Source organism: Mchenga conophoros, linkage group LG22 (genome assembly GCF_057382185.1).
Source record: "Mchenga conophoros isolate Kocher_MC1m ecotype Shallow Benthic linkage group LG22, M_conophoros_male_GT1.1, whole genome shotgun sequence".
In the NCBI taxonomy this organism is placed as follows: Eukaryota; Metazoa; Chordata; class Actinopteri; order Cichliformes; family Cichlidae; genus Mchenga; species Mchenga conophoros.
This window is the reverse complement of record NC_140546.1, coordinates 34653469-34668633: the sequence shown is the minus strand read 5'-3', so window position 1 is coordinate 34668633 and position 15165 is coordinate 34653469. Positions and strand designations below refer to the sequence as shown.

The 15165-nt window shown below is 39.9% G+C and overlaps 1 protein-coding gene across 2 annotated transcripts in view; it reads right to left on the bottom strand.

Annotated features, from left to right (window-relative positions):
* The window catches only part of gabbr1b (gamma-aminobutyric acid (GABA) B receptor, 1b), a 121112-nt gene that overhangs the window by 44084 nt on the left and 61863 nt on the right, over positions 1–15165 (bottom strand). For both annotated transcript variants that reach the window (XM_085261961.1, XM_085261962.1), the window contains exons 6-11: positions 14575–14766; positions 12613–12858; positions 12426–12489; positions 10780–10857; positions 964–1114; positions 228–360 (exon numbers count right to left, since the gene is read on the bottom strand). In XM_085261961.1, the coding sequence (XP_085118087.1) occupies positions 228–360; positions 964–1114; positions 10780–10857; positions 12426–12489; positions 12613–12858; positions 14575–14766 (864 nt within the window). The remainder of the gene's footprint in view (positions 1–227; positions 361–963; positions 1115–10779; positions 10858–12425; positions 12490–12612; positions 12859–14574; positions 14767–15165) is intronic.

Here is a 15165-nt window from a genome sequence, read left to right as displayed (position 1 = left end):
GGCCATATCGCCCAGCCCTACTTCTGATTGTCAGCCTATGCCTTACCATGCTAACCTGCTCTGCTCCACTCCTGCTGTCCTGTGTTATCCACCTGCCACTCATTTTCTGAATTTTGTAGTTGCCGTTCAGTAAAGAACGATAATTCTAATTAGCACTAGGAAATTAATCATCAGTGTTAAAAGTCTTTAGCTAAATCATTGTGTTAGATGCAACTTTAAAAGTGTACCTGGCAGATGATAGGAAACTGCTTCCTGTGGACATGAAGGCCATCAATACCCAGAGGAAAGACAGCAGCCAGAGACATCATGCAGCCTACTGCTGTCATGTTGTTAAGGTAGGGCTGAGAGTTCTGAATGTACCTGGAGCAACAGCACCAACAGTTATTTTAAAGAAGCAAGTAGAAACATAGTGTATGTATTGGGATGATTACTTTTAAAATGCATTTCACCACAAACCAAAGAATGCATGGCCTTCAGTGGAATTTGTGATGTATTCCACTAGAATACTCATAGTCAATAAAAAGTGAACCCTCTGGTGCTTTGAGCAGTAACGAAACCTCATAAAGGTTTGAACTAAATGCTGACACAGACAGCGAAAATGATTCTTTGCAACACAATGCACACTGTCTCCAATGATGTTACCCTTTCTATGACTACTTGTAGAGTACTTATAGAATATTCTATGATATGACATTTAATTTGTGTCATATCATAGAATATTAACAAAAGATTTAGCTGATTTATTTTTACTGCAGCTCAAAACAAAGTAACTCTCAGTCAGTCCTTGTTTACTTGTTTCAAATGACTCAAAAAGCTTTCTAAATGTTTTGGTTCTTCCTCAGCATCACCATTTCTGCATAGCTCTTGCGTGGGTAGTATCTCGCCTCTTGCATAACAAAAAATGTATTTGCTCTATTGTTTATATAATTAGTACAAAGTGAAAGTAGAGTTGAGTTTTTGTACCTGACGTTGCTGTTGTAAATATTGAAAGTGAGGCAGACAATTCCCAGAAGGATTCCCAACCCAGCAAAGACAGACACAGACACAAAGAGCTTCTGAGACAGGTAGCGAAACTCTTCAATGACCACTGTCTGGTCTGCAGGAGGTCCAGAGCCTAACAGACACACAAAACATGAAGGTTAAGAACACTTTAGGCAACAAAGGACATGAGCAAGTGGGATCAAGGGGAAACTAATTAGCAGAGCAGAAATGCTAAATGCATGCCAGTGTTTGGTCTCCTGTCAGTTTAGTGTCTAGCAAAGCCCATCCTCCAAGAGCCATTAATGTTAGTAGTGAGTCACACACAGCCACATAATATGTGGCCCCATTGGCAAGGTTAATTTACCATTCACATTGCAACCAGCACTAATAGGTACAGAAATGCAGCTCTGGACTAAATGTCTGGATTATTTTTTTATTAACTGATTTCCACGTTGTTCATGAGTCCTTTCCCAGATTTGCAAAGTAACATTATGAATCCAATTCACCTGATTTGGTCCAAATCACAGTAACAAAAGATGCACTGGAAAGGTAATAACAAGACAACCCCTCGAAAACAGAATAGTTTTTTCACATGTTACTAGTTAGTATAGTAGAATGTTATTAGAAAAATATAACAACAGCAAATAAGGACTGTTTGCACCTTATGGCTACAAGTCACAAGAATAGGCTGGTTTTAAATGACAACTGGCAATGATAAAGCATTGTTGGAAAGTTTTGTTTGACTCGGACCTAATATTTAGCATGAAGGGGTTTTTTTGGCTTTCAGGACTTTCAAAGGTTCAGAGTACCCCTGCTATCAGCTGCAGCCAGGGAATCGCTACTGGAAACAGATTTATTGAAATTGTCAGACGTAGGTAGACTTATCAGCAACTGAAAAGTTAACCAACCCGGTGGAGACCTCCAGAGATACATATAAATATACATTTTTAATTGTAGTTATTGTCACAGTCCTGAGTTTTGACCTATTGTTTTGAGTTTGTTTGGGCATTTTGTATTACGTGTTTTGCATTGTTTGGTCTTGTTCATGTTTTAGGGAATTAGGGGATTATTATGTTCAGTTTTGAGAGCCCTGGTGCTAGTTCTTAGTTCTTTGAGTTTTGTTCCGTTTCATGTTCTGTTTGTCCCACTCTCTTTCTGTGTCCGTGTGTCTGTGTTTCTGTGTCTGTCCCGTTCTCTCTCCTTGTGTCCCTCATGCTCGTTTTGTGTCCCTCGCTCTCTACTCTCTACTCTGGATCAATGATTCCACACTGCTCATTGGAAGCACCTGCTGCACCGGCTCCAAAGATGTTCCTTCTTCGAGGTGGAAACGGGGTTCTCATTGTCAGCAATCCTTTCCTCAGCAAGAGACAGTTTTTCTGCCTGAGCCTGCGTCAGCTTTGTTTCTGAGCTGGTTAACTAAAGAACCATTTTTTCTGTCCCTAAGTTGGCTAGTTCTTCTCTGCCAGTACAGACAAGGAATATGAACTATGGACTGTGGCCAGGATGTGGTCCCTGGTTCAGCTGCAGGGGAGAGGTGGAAGAGTGAGCTCAAGAGGCGGTGCCAGGCAGGTGAGTGGACAGGTTGTGGTGATGCGCTGACAAGCTCTCTACTGTTTTAGTGACGCTGGAGTGGAGAGGAAGGAGGCTTCAGACGTGTGCTGGGGAGGAGCAGTAGTGGGACATGCATGTTTGTCAAACCTGTGGAAATACACTGCTGTGTGGCAAAAAGGAATAAAGAGACATTCCGTGCACACTGTGTGTGTGGGGTCTGGTCTTTCCACAAGCTGGAAGTCTTCCACAAGTCTTTCCACATGCCTTCAAGCTGGGCAATAAACAAATGTGTGAAAAAGTGTAATATTATTCAACTGTAACCACTGTTGCTACCATGATATTACTTGCATATTAAGGGGTTTTTACTTTGGTAATTGAGTGGTAATAACTTACTTGCTTCTTAAGACTTAGTGACTACACCCTGATATGATGTAAGAATGCAATCAAACTGTTAACAAAGTGTGATTTTTAGGACACAAAATCCTAACATTAGCTGGTGTAATGCTAGCTCTCATAGCATGTCTATTCTGGTGACAATAAATAACTGCAACATCATCAGGAATAAATAGGTATGTTTATGTGTTTCTGTGTGTTCGAGTTTTGACTTGAGTTCACGAGATGAGGCTTGCGGTGAGGAGGATGAGGATGACATTTTATTAAGGTGCTGCTGGTGTTGTGTCTTTCCTTTGCGTTTTTTGTTTTCATATTTTTTTGGTTAAAACAGACATTTCACATCAGCGCCTATAATATCTTTTCTCTTCCACCTTTGGTGATATTTGCATGGGGCGATCTCTTGTCACATAAGTAAAATGCAATTAGTCAAAACAGAGATGTCGCTCGCTGACACTGTATTCAAATATAGCTACTGTGTTTGTGTGTGTGTGTGTGTGTGTGTGTGTGTATATACACTTTAAGAAACTGTCTGCCACATTAGCATTTTACATTGTAAGCACTGCTTCATTTTAGCTCTGTTTTCGTGTTAAAGTTTTAGGAAGCATTTTTCACCCTCTGTGCAATGCCTTGTAAATACACATTCTGCAGTAAAAAGACTAAACTGTAGGGAGCCAGGATCATAACTCATAAAGACTATGCACTGTGCAAGTGAGTGGGTGTGTTTGCTGAAGGGAGATAATCTACCTGTGTGTGTGTGTGTGTGTGTGTGTGTGTGTGTGTGTGTGTGTGTGTGTGTGTGTGTGTGTGTGTGTGTGTCCTTTGGGAAATGTGTTCTCCTACATTAAGACCTCTCCCTGCCCCTTGATGGTAGAATCAGGATAGTATGTTACCATGACAATTGGCTCCATAACGGTTACAATTACATTATGTGAGAAAGCCAGTGATTGTCAAAGAGACTGAAAGAATGAAGAGGAAGAGATGAACAAACACTTGAAAATAAAAGTGAGAGAGAGAAGAGAGAAAAATGACAGGTTAGACAGATTTATATAGATAAGAAACTAATGAATCAGGATGGATTATGAAGAAAGAATTTGCAGAAGAAAGAGACAAACATGAGGAACAAGGGGAAAACCTGTATGTCTCGTACAATACCCATTGCTGGAACACAAAGACACGTAAGAACCAATCTACAACAAACTCACAGTAAGGAGGCCTAATTCTGTCATGTCACCACCACAGCTACCTTTGGCACCAACCAATTATAAGGACAGGACGGACAGCAAGGGAAGGAGAGCAACTAGACATGTCCCTTAGGGTGACTGCCCATCATGACTGCATTACGTAACAAGTCCACTTGCTGAAAGCATCTGGCAACTTACAGATGTCCCTCACTTGAATATGCATGACTGCAAAAATACAACATATACAACAAGCCCTCAATTGAAGGTTTGTCATACCAGAGAGAGGCCACTTGGATGACCTTGTTGTCTAAAAGTTACACTTTACACCCTAAGGAGCTACGAATGACACTGAGCACATTTATTATTCATGACTAGGGATGGGTATCATTTAGGTTTTATCCGATACCAGTACCAAACCGGTACTTTTGAAACGGTGCCGGTGCTTAAACGGTGCTCGAACCGGTGCTCGAACCGGTGCTTAAAGAGTGGAGAACACACACTTTGTCCAAAAACCTCTCATGTTTAGCTGTTTTTTTGTAAAAAGATAACAATGTTTGCCTTTTCTGCAGCTATGGGGCATATATGGTATCACTCTTGGCTGGAAGCAGTGCTTAATCAATGGAAAAAACACCAATTTTGTCTAAAAACCTCTCATGTTTAGCTGTTTTCCACTTTTTCTTTGGTCATTTTAGCCTTTTTGGTCAGGGTGAAGGGAGTATCTGCCATCAAACAAGAAGACAGCCGCATGTAACTACGATGGTGTTTGCTAGTTCACCTTACGTGCATTAATGTAATAACGTGGTTAGCCTACTCAACGTAAATTACACACGAACAACATTAAGCTACTCACGCAGAGAAAAACGGCTGCTGCTGCCATCATCATCCTCATCATTTCTGCTACACTGGCAGGGCTAGGGGCCAGGACTCTACTCTTCAGGTTCTTGGGGGATGTTGTTAACTCCGGGTCCGATAACAGGCAACACACCCGCAGTAGATGTGCACGTTGTGAGGTCTCGCAGCAAGCTATGGAATACTGTGCATTTCTCGGCTTTTAAAAAAACGCTATGCGTCACCAGGTGTTTAATCAGATTCGAGGTGTTACCTCCTTTGCACAGCATCACCTTAAAGCACTTGTTGCAGGCTGCTGAGTTTGCATCTTTTGCTGTGAAGTACAGCCAGACTTTTTAATCTGTAGCTCTGCTCTAAAAGAACGTACGTACCTGGGCCCGCCTACTATCCTCAGAAAGGTAAAATGATTGGCTAGAATCCAAAGTGTATGACTCTCAGGAAAAAAAGCACCGAAATAAAGCACCGAAATGTGCTCTGCTTTTCGGTCTGGTTACTACCGTTTATGTCAGAACCGGTCCCATAATGGCACCGGATACCGGTACCCATCCCTATTCATGACTGATAGCAAATTAGCCCCCATTATAATTCACCTTGTTTGGAAGAAAACGATCTCAAGAGATGACAAAGAAAGTAGGTAGGTGAAACATATCTGTGTTCAAAACAACATTAGAGGTGTAACTTCCATCTCCCTCATGAATGCAATGTGCATGCTCTTCCATTTTGTATGGCAATAGCAAACTGCATCCCCCTTTGGTGTTAGTGCACATAACTGGGCATGTGCTGTCACCTCCATTTCAGCTGTCAGTTTTAGTGGTACGCAGTGCTGTAGGTAATCTTTTTTGTTGTTATTGTTATTTTCCAATATGAAAAGATATTCACCACTTATAAAAACAAAACTGTAACAAGTTCCAGATAAATGTTTGGTTTTATGTGTTACTAAATAAATTTAGTATCAGGCACATTCTGCAGCTAATTTGGTTAATTGGGTTCAGGTCAGTAAGATGATTGGGTAATAAAAGAGCATCTTACAAAGGCAGTGTTTCAGAAGAAACAAAGGTTAGCTAGACTGCAAAAAACGTGTCTACAAATTGTGGAACAGTTTCAGAATAATGCTCCACAATGTAATACTCTAAAGACTATCAATATGTCATCATCCACAGTAAATAATATTAAAATTCACCAATCTGGAGAATCCTCTTTGTGAAAGGGACAAGGCTGAAAATCAGTATTGGAGGCTCATTATCATCAGGACCTCTGGTGGCACTGCACCAAAAGCAAGCATTGTGGGGAATTAGGGTGGTAAATATAGTAAATATGATACATAAACCTCAATTTTTAAATAATGTTTAACCTCCTAACACCTGAACTCTTCCAGAGCATGCATTTTTAATTTAATATTAATTTAATATTTAATATTTGGGCATATTGGGGCCCGATGAATGTAAAAACAAAGAATTATCAAATGTTTTTTTTTTTTTACCTGATTTTTGTTTCTAAGAAAAATGAGAGCCACAAATGAGGATATTTGTTAGAATTTTGATAGAACAGTGGCAGTATAACATCCTCATAAGTGGATATCAGGCCCTTGTAGGCAAGGCAAGGCAAGGCAAGGCAAATTTATTTGTATAGCACAATTCAACAACAAGGTGATTCAAAGTGCTTTACAGAGACATTAGAAACAAAAACAAATAAAAAGTATGATTTAAAATTGATTAAAACAAGCAAACAAACAAACTAACTAAACACACACATTTCACACCTGTTCGCGCGATCTGAACCCTTATCGTAAGGGGAGCTACCAGTCCTTCTGTGGACGAGCTACTTTCTATTTTAAATTCCCTGAATTTAATAATAATAATAATAATGGATTGGATTTTATATAGCGCTTTTCAAGGCACCCAAAGCGCTTTACAATACCACTATTCATTCACTCTAACATTCATACACTGGTGGAGGCAGCTACAGTTGTAGCCACAGCTGCCCTGGGGCAGACTGACAGAAGCGAGGCTGCCATATCGCGCCATCGGCCCCTCTGGCCAACACTAGTAGGCGGAAGGGTAAAGTGTCTTGCCCAAGGACACAACGACCAGGACAGAGAGCCCAGGGATCGAACCGGCGACCTTCCGGTTACAGATGCAATTCCCAACCCCCTGAGCCACGGTCGTCCATGTCATTAAAGTACTCTCTAGACCCAGTCTAGACCCAGTTGGGGAGCTACCCAGAGCTCTAATCCCACACCTGTTCGCGCGATCTGAACCCTTATCGTAAGGGGAGCTACCAGTCCTTCTGTGGACGAGTTACTTTCTATTTTAAATTCCCTGAATTTAAAATACTCTCTAGACCCAGTCTAGACCCAGCTGGGGAGCTACCCAGAGCTCTAATCCCACTTAACAAACAAACAAACAAACAAACAAAACAGTATATAAAATCAAAACAGATAAAATCAGAACAGTAGATAAAATCAGTAGTTAATGTAAGTTTTGAAATTTAAGCTTAACTAATTAACAAACAAACAAAACAGTATATAAAATCAAAACAGATAAAATCAGAAATAGATAAGATCAGTAGTTAGTGTAAGTTTTGAAATTTAAGCTTAAAAGTGTGGATTTGGTGCTTTATTCAAATGCAGCTGAGAATAGGTGAGTCTTCAACCTGGATTTAAATAAACTGAGTGTTTCAGCTGATCTGAGGCTTTCTGGGAGTTTGTTCCAGATATAAGGAGCATAAAAGCTGAATGCAGCTTCTCCGTGTCTGGTTCTGACTCTGGGAACTGATAAAAGACCGGATCCAGATGACCTGAGGGATCTGGAAGGTTCATACTGTGTCAGGAGGTCACTGATGTATTTTGGTCCTAAACCATTCAGAGCTTTATAGGCCAGCATCAGAACTTTAAAGTCTATCCTCTGACGGACAGGCAGCCAGTGTAAAGACCTCAGAGCTGGACTGATGTGGTCCACTTTTTTGGTCTTAGTGAGGACTCGAGCAGCAGAGTTCTGAATGAGCTGTAGTTGTCTGACTGATTTTTTAGGTAGACCTGTAAAGATGCTGTTACAGTAATCAAGCCTACTAAAAATGAATGCATGGACTAGTTTTTCCAGGTCCTGTTGAGACATCAGATCTTTTATCCTTGAAATATTCTTGAGGTGATAGTAAGCTGATTTTGTTATTGTCTTAATGTGTTTTTCTAAGTTTAGGTCTGCATCCATCACTACACCCAAATTTCTCGCCTGGTTTGTGGTTTTTAGATGTATGGATTGAAGTTCTCTAGTGACCTGTAATCGTTTTTCTTTGGCGCCAAAGACTATTACCTCAGTTTTGTTTTTGTTTAGTTGGAGAAAATTGTGGCACAACCAGTCATTAATTTCCTCAATGCATTTACCAAGAGCCTGTACAGGGCCTTGGTCTCCTGGTGACATTGTGATATATATTTGTGTGTCATCTGCATAGCTGTGGTAGTTTATTTTGTTGTTCTTTATAATCTGTGCCAGTGGGAGCATGTAAATGTTAAACAGAGGGGGTCCCAAGATGGAACCTTGGGGAACTCCACATGTGATACTTGTCTGCTCGGATGTGAAGTTACCTATTGATACAAAGTATTTCCTGTTTTCTAAGTATGTTTTGAACCAGTTTAGTACAGTTCCTGAAAGACCTGCCCAGTTCTCCAGTCGTTTGAGTAATATGTTGTGGTCAACTGTATCAAATGCTGCACTGAGATCCAGTAAAACTAAGACTGACATTTTTCCACTGTCTGTATTCAGACATATGTCATTAAACACTTTGGTCAGAGCGGTTTCAGTGCTGTGGTTCTGTCTAAAACCTGACTGGAAGGCATCATAGCAGTTATTCTGTTTTAAGAAGTAATTGAGCTGTTGAGAAACTGCTTTTTCAATGATCTTACTTAAAACTGGGAGATTTGAGATCGGCCTGTAGTTTTTCATTTGTGTCTTGTCAAGATTGTCCTTTTTCAGTATAGGTTTGATTACAGCAGTTTTTAGTGGTTCTGGAAACACACCTGACATTAAGGAAAAGTTGACGATCTGTAACAGGTCTGACTCTAAAGTCTTTGAGACCTTTTTGAAAAAACTTGTTGGCAGGACATCTAAACAGCAGGAGGAGGAGTTCAGTTGACCTAAGATGTCCTCCAGGTCTTTGCTGTTAATCGGGTGAAACTGTTTGATGGTGTTTAAACAGTTTTTCGGTGGACACAGTACATATCCTGGATCTGCTGTTGATGTACCAACTGCTTGTCTAATCTTTTGGATTTTGTCTGTGAACAATTTGACAAAGTCATTGCAGGCCATGGTTGAATGAAGTTCAGCTGCCACTGGCACAGGAGGGTTTGTTAGCCTGTCAACTTTAGAAAATAAGACCCGAGCATTATGGCTGTTTTTAGTGATGATGTCAGAGAAGTAGGACCTCCTTGCACTCCTCAGTTGTAAATTATAATTGTGAAGTTTCTCTTTATAAATGTCATAATGAACCTGGAGGTTTGTTTTTCTCCATCTGCGCTCAGCTTTCCTACACTCTCTTTTTTCGTTTTTCACTAGTGTGGAGTTTCTCCATGGAGACTTTTTCCTTCCAGAGATAACCTTCACCTTAATGGGAGCAATAGTGTCCATTACATTTAACATTTTTTGCATTAAAGCTATTGACGAGCTCATTGACTGAACCTTTGGACAGGTCAGGTGTTAATGGGAAGACCTGGTTAAAGATCTCACTACTGTCTTCAGTTATACACCGTTTTGTGATCACTGCTGTTGATATATTTATGTAGGCTGAGATTTTACTTTCAAAGAAAACACAGTAATGATCAGATAAGCCCACATCAGACACAGTAACCTTTGAAATGCTCAGGCTCTTGGAGATCAGTAGGTCAAGAGTGTGTCCTCTGTTATGTGTGGCCTCTGTTACATGCTGAGTCAGCTCAAAGTTGCCCAGAGTGTTACTCAGGTCTTTAGTCCCTTTGTCCTGAGGGTTGTCCACATGGATGTTAAAATCCCCAACAATAATTACAGAGCAAAAGTCAATATTTTGGTCTAAATAACCCAAAATGTGATGTCCACATATGTGGATGCAGGGTCCTAGGAGGTTCACTCTATTCATTTATTATTTATTTTGTATATATAAGAATTATATATACATATATATATATATATATATATATATATATGCAACATTCTCCACAGTTTTTCAGTGCATTAACCACTGTGAGATCTGCGTTTTGTTGTTCGTGCAGGCAGAACGGAAATGGATGCAGTCTCAGATCTTCCGTGTGCTTATTAGAGAACACAGATCCACCCAGATTACTTGACTTCTAGCAGCCACCTTCTGTTTAATGTATCGCTGTCATGGCATTAAACTTGTTTTCATGCTTAATTAATAAATAGAATCTAACACATTGCTTAACTGTTGTTATCTAGGTGTGACTTAACTGGATATCTGGTGAGCTTTTAAAATTTAGCAAATTGTTGCTGTTCCCACATGCTTGTATATATCGTACTTACTATTGTTTGAGTACTTGCGATTATTTTATTGTACTTTTTATATTTTACATTTATATTTATTATTTATCTTGCACCAAGGGAGTGGCACTCCAATTTCGTTGTACTCTGTACAATGACAATAAAGGCTATTCTATTCTATGCTAAACAAAACCTAAAAAAATGTATGCAAATTGACCACCAATCTTTGACCACAGAGAGTGAGATGGTAAAGAGGAGAGGGTAACAACAGAGGGAGGAAAAAGGAATTTGGGGGAACAAGGGTGCAGGGTGGAGTACAAGACAGAGAAACAAAGGGGCATAGGAAGATGAATGTTCCTCACCTATCCACTTGTCATTCCCATACCAGGACAGATTGCCTTTAGTGCTGTCGTAGTATCCGATCTTTTTATAGCTTCCTCCTGTGAAATACAGACAAAGAGAGAGAATGAGAATGGAGGCTCACACTCTAATGCCTCTTAACATAATTAATGAAGATCCAGAAGTGTCTTCAACCTTACTAACAAGCCAAATATGTATAGGGACATTTGTCCTCTAAATATTTCAGTACAACAGCAAAATTATACCAGAACTGAACTCAAATTAAATGCTTGGCATTTTGTGAAGTGGGCTGCCTCACTTTCCTTTTGAAGGATGTAGGCAGCTTAACATACAACAGGAGAAACATTGCATCTCGTGACTTTAAGTGGACCTTCTGGTTTAATTGGGAACTTCACAGTGCTGGATCCTGAAAAGAGGATGGTCCAGTGTTGTTGACCCAATTTGTCATGCTTTTGGACTTTCAGGTACTGCTTATTATTAAATATCTTCTGTTTGTTTTTCTGTTTGCTGTTTATTTACATTTCCAGCCTTATGCATTTCAGACTTTCCAGTCTTAAGTTCTTAATTCCAGTTTGTATTAAAGTTTCGTTTTTGTTTCTCTCAGTGTCTGTGTTTGGTTCTCTAGTCAGGTTTCATTTTCAGTCACTTGACTATCTCATAATGTATTTACCTGTACCTTCTTTCCCCCCACTGTGATGTATTTCACTGACTGGTCCTCAGGGTGTTTATATATATGAATATAGGTAGTTACAACCGAGGGGATCACACTACCAGAAGGCAACATTGCAGACTTAGAGGACAGCTACAAGAATCCCACAGACAAATTTGAACCATGAAGAGGCCACTAGGAGAGCTGCAACCAGTAAGCACCTGCAGAGAGTCAGGCAAATCCTGAGGAGTCAGCTGAATGGTAAGAAGTTGGTGGGACAATGTCTGTGATCTGTCCCAGTATGTTCCTGTGGATTTAGGTTTGCCTTGCTTTTTGGACTTTTTGTTTGATTGAATTTGTCAGCAGCCTGAATAAACAGGCTCACCTTTGTTAAATCAAGTCTGCTTTTTGGAAATAAAATCACAATTTTCTACATGGCATCAAATCTAGCATTTTGACTGTGACAAGAAGACTCTATGAGCTACTGAAAATCTAGGTAAGCAAATAAGTTACAAGCTTCATGGGGACATTTTGTGTTCGTTTAAATAAATCTGCTTCAATCTGTTGGTATAGATGGTGTCAGACTATATTATCCACATCCTGAATGCCACTGTGTACTTAATACAAAGATGTGACACTGATGTCTTTTTTTGAATTAGATGAAATAGACCCCTACGACAAGACCATCGAGGGAACAGTTCACCCTGCCTGGGATAGGGTTACTGGATCCCTGCCCTGGAGCCAGGCCCAGGGAGGGTGCCCGAGGGCGAGCGTCTGGTGGCCGGGCCTTAGTCCATGGGGCCCGGCTGGTCACAGCCTGAAAAAGGGACATGGACCCATCTTCCTGCAGGCCCACCACCTGCAGGAGGCACCGTAGGGGTCGGGTACAATGTGGAGGTCCTGGTGGACCAATCCCTGGCTACCAAGACTGGCAATTGGGACATGGACAGACCAAACAATCAGTTCTATTTGAAAGTAGACATGTTTGCTGTAGCATACCTTGAAGCTGTTCAATTAAAGTCCAGGCCATTCGAGATCCTTGAGCATCAAATACAACATGACCCTGAAAGAAGCATAAAAATGTTGATGATGCTATATCTACACACACCCTTCACACAGTACCCATGTGTCTTTCTCTTTGCAACTTTTTTTCTCTCACTCCAGCACCAGTAAGTGTTGCACTTACAGACACTCCTTCAAAAGAGCTGGTGTTCATTGCTCGGTAGATCTCAGCAGTGATATCTCGGTTGTTATAGTTGAAATCTTCAAGACGATGACCCTTGGCCCTAAGGGGCCCAACGGTTTTGTTGAGGGCCAGCGCTAGAGCCCACACAGCGTCATACGCCAGCGGAGCCTCTTGGAAACCACCTGTTTCTTCTGGATTTTTACCCCCAAGTTTGGACATGAGCTGAGCAAGAAACTCTTGAGAGGTCTGGATACGGGAGACCATGACAGAGCAATAGTTAGACACAGGACACACTGATCATAAGGTAAAACCCCAACAAATATGAAAGAGAAGCCCAGTGACTACATCATTTCACTTGCTTTGCATGGTCTTTTGTGTGCATGTGTGTTTGTGTGTGTGTGTCAGTGAGAGAGAAAGGGAAAGAGAGAGAAAGCATATTGTGACCTTGAAGCATTTTACTTGAGGCATATTTTAAGTTGTTAGATTCTTATATCCAGATATACCACAGAAAACATTTTCCTTTGTGTACAATGCTCATTGTTCATGATGTGCACAAACCTCACCTTAATTCTGTTTGTCTTTTTTTCCATGTCTGCCTAGCCCTAATTGCAAGTAACTAGGGCTACGCAAAATGGCTAAAAAAACCCTCTTCCTGTAGATTTTAAAAATCATTGCTACACCGTATATGATGAAAGCTTTAACTATGTTAAGTTATAAGAATTTTAGTTATTAGGCAAAAACATAATTAATAATTTGTTAACAATAATCAGTAATAATAACTTATTAATTAATTAATGACGTTTCTAAAAATATGTGCACTGTGTGAAGGTATTGGGGATTATAGGGTTAAATTCCAACAAAACAATGTTATGTTTCTTGTAACAGAAAGGGAGTATAAAATACTTAACAATATGGTCACATGCTCAGATGTTTTCACTGAGCATATGTACTAAAATTGCAGTTCTGCTCTTCCACTGATATGTAACAAAAGTTGTTCACACTGCAAGTTATTGTCATTTCAGTAGTGAACCTCCACGAGTCTTCATTAAATCTGCTTGAAAAAGGCTTGGCAGACAATCGTTTGATGCTGTACAATTTTTGTTTCAAACAACACTCTGACTTTACAACAGGGAACCCACAGTGACAGTTAGTGTCTACTTTACAGTTTTAATGGTACATGTAAAAAGATTCAGAATAATCTGTGACTGTTTAATCACTTAAAGTTTAATACAAAAACAAGTTTAGGCATAGAAAAATGTCTGTTTTCCATAAGTGACATTATTTCTAAGTAGTCACAAGGTGTGGCCTACTTATGTGTTTTAAAGTGCTCAGGGAATTCAACAAACACTAACTGTTGAAATTATTTCAGTCTTCTTGTCATTATTGCTTGTGATGATATAGCCATGGATTCAGGGATCACACAAATGACTGACCGGATTGCGAAACGTCCATCCTCTACACTTTTATGCATCTAACATCCTTCTGCCTTGCCTTTGCTTTACTGCATGCTTTCTTTTTTCTTTTTTTACCTGTCTTGTCTTGCAGTGAAGGCCAAGAAAAACTGCAGAAAAGACTTATTTTCCCAAGTGAACCATTACGGCTTTTGCTATATTGATTTTCAAAGTTTATTTGATGTTTATCATTTTTACAGTGGCTTGCAAAAGTATTCGGCCCCCTTGAACTTTCCCACATTTTGTCACATTACAGCCACAAACATGAATCAATTTTATTGGAATTCCACGTGAAAGACCAACACAAAGTGGTATACACGTGAGAAGTGGAACGAAAATCATACATGATTCTAAAAATTTTTTACAAACAAATAACTGAAAAGTGGGGTGTGCTTTGAAATACTTTCATTTAGGGTTTTCTTTTTAGCTTTTTAAAAGGTTCGATTTTTTTTGCAACAATTTTTTTGAGCATCACTGATAAAGTTGTGTCATAAGATAATGCATGTCTTACCAGGTTAGAAGCTCCTCGTACTGTTTCTGGGTTAAGCATGACAATTTCAGTAGTTACATGACCCTCCACAGCCTCTGTCATCTGCTCCACAGTACAGTTGATGGATGGGTCTTTGATCTTAAACCAGTTGTCTGCATACCAGCCAATGAGGAACCAAACATACTTTTTCCCATATAACTTCTCCTTGTAAACCTGCAAAAAGATGATGGAAGAATGTGTGAAGTTGAAATTCAATTCAACACCAATTTTATTTAAGGAAAAGAGAAGTGAGAAGGATCTTGCAGAGCTCCTGACCCAACCTGCTTAACTTTAGCATCCTACAGTTTATGTTCCCTTGTTACACATTCAACATTATGGCATTCTTCTTCTGAACCTAATACAACCATATAAATAATACATCAACAATGATCTGCTCCTTGGGTGTGGATCTGTGGCATAAAAAAATTGTCTTGATCTAGGGTGGGCCATTTATATGGATACACCGTAATAACATGGGAATGGTTGGTGATATTAAAGTCCTGTTTGTGGCACATTAGTATATGTGAGGGGGCAAACTCCTCAAGATGGGTGGTGACCATGGTGGCCATTTAG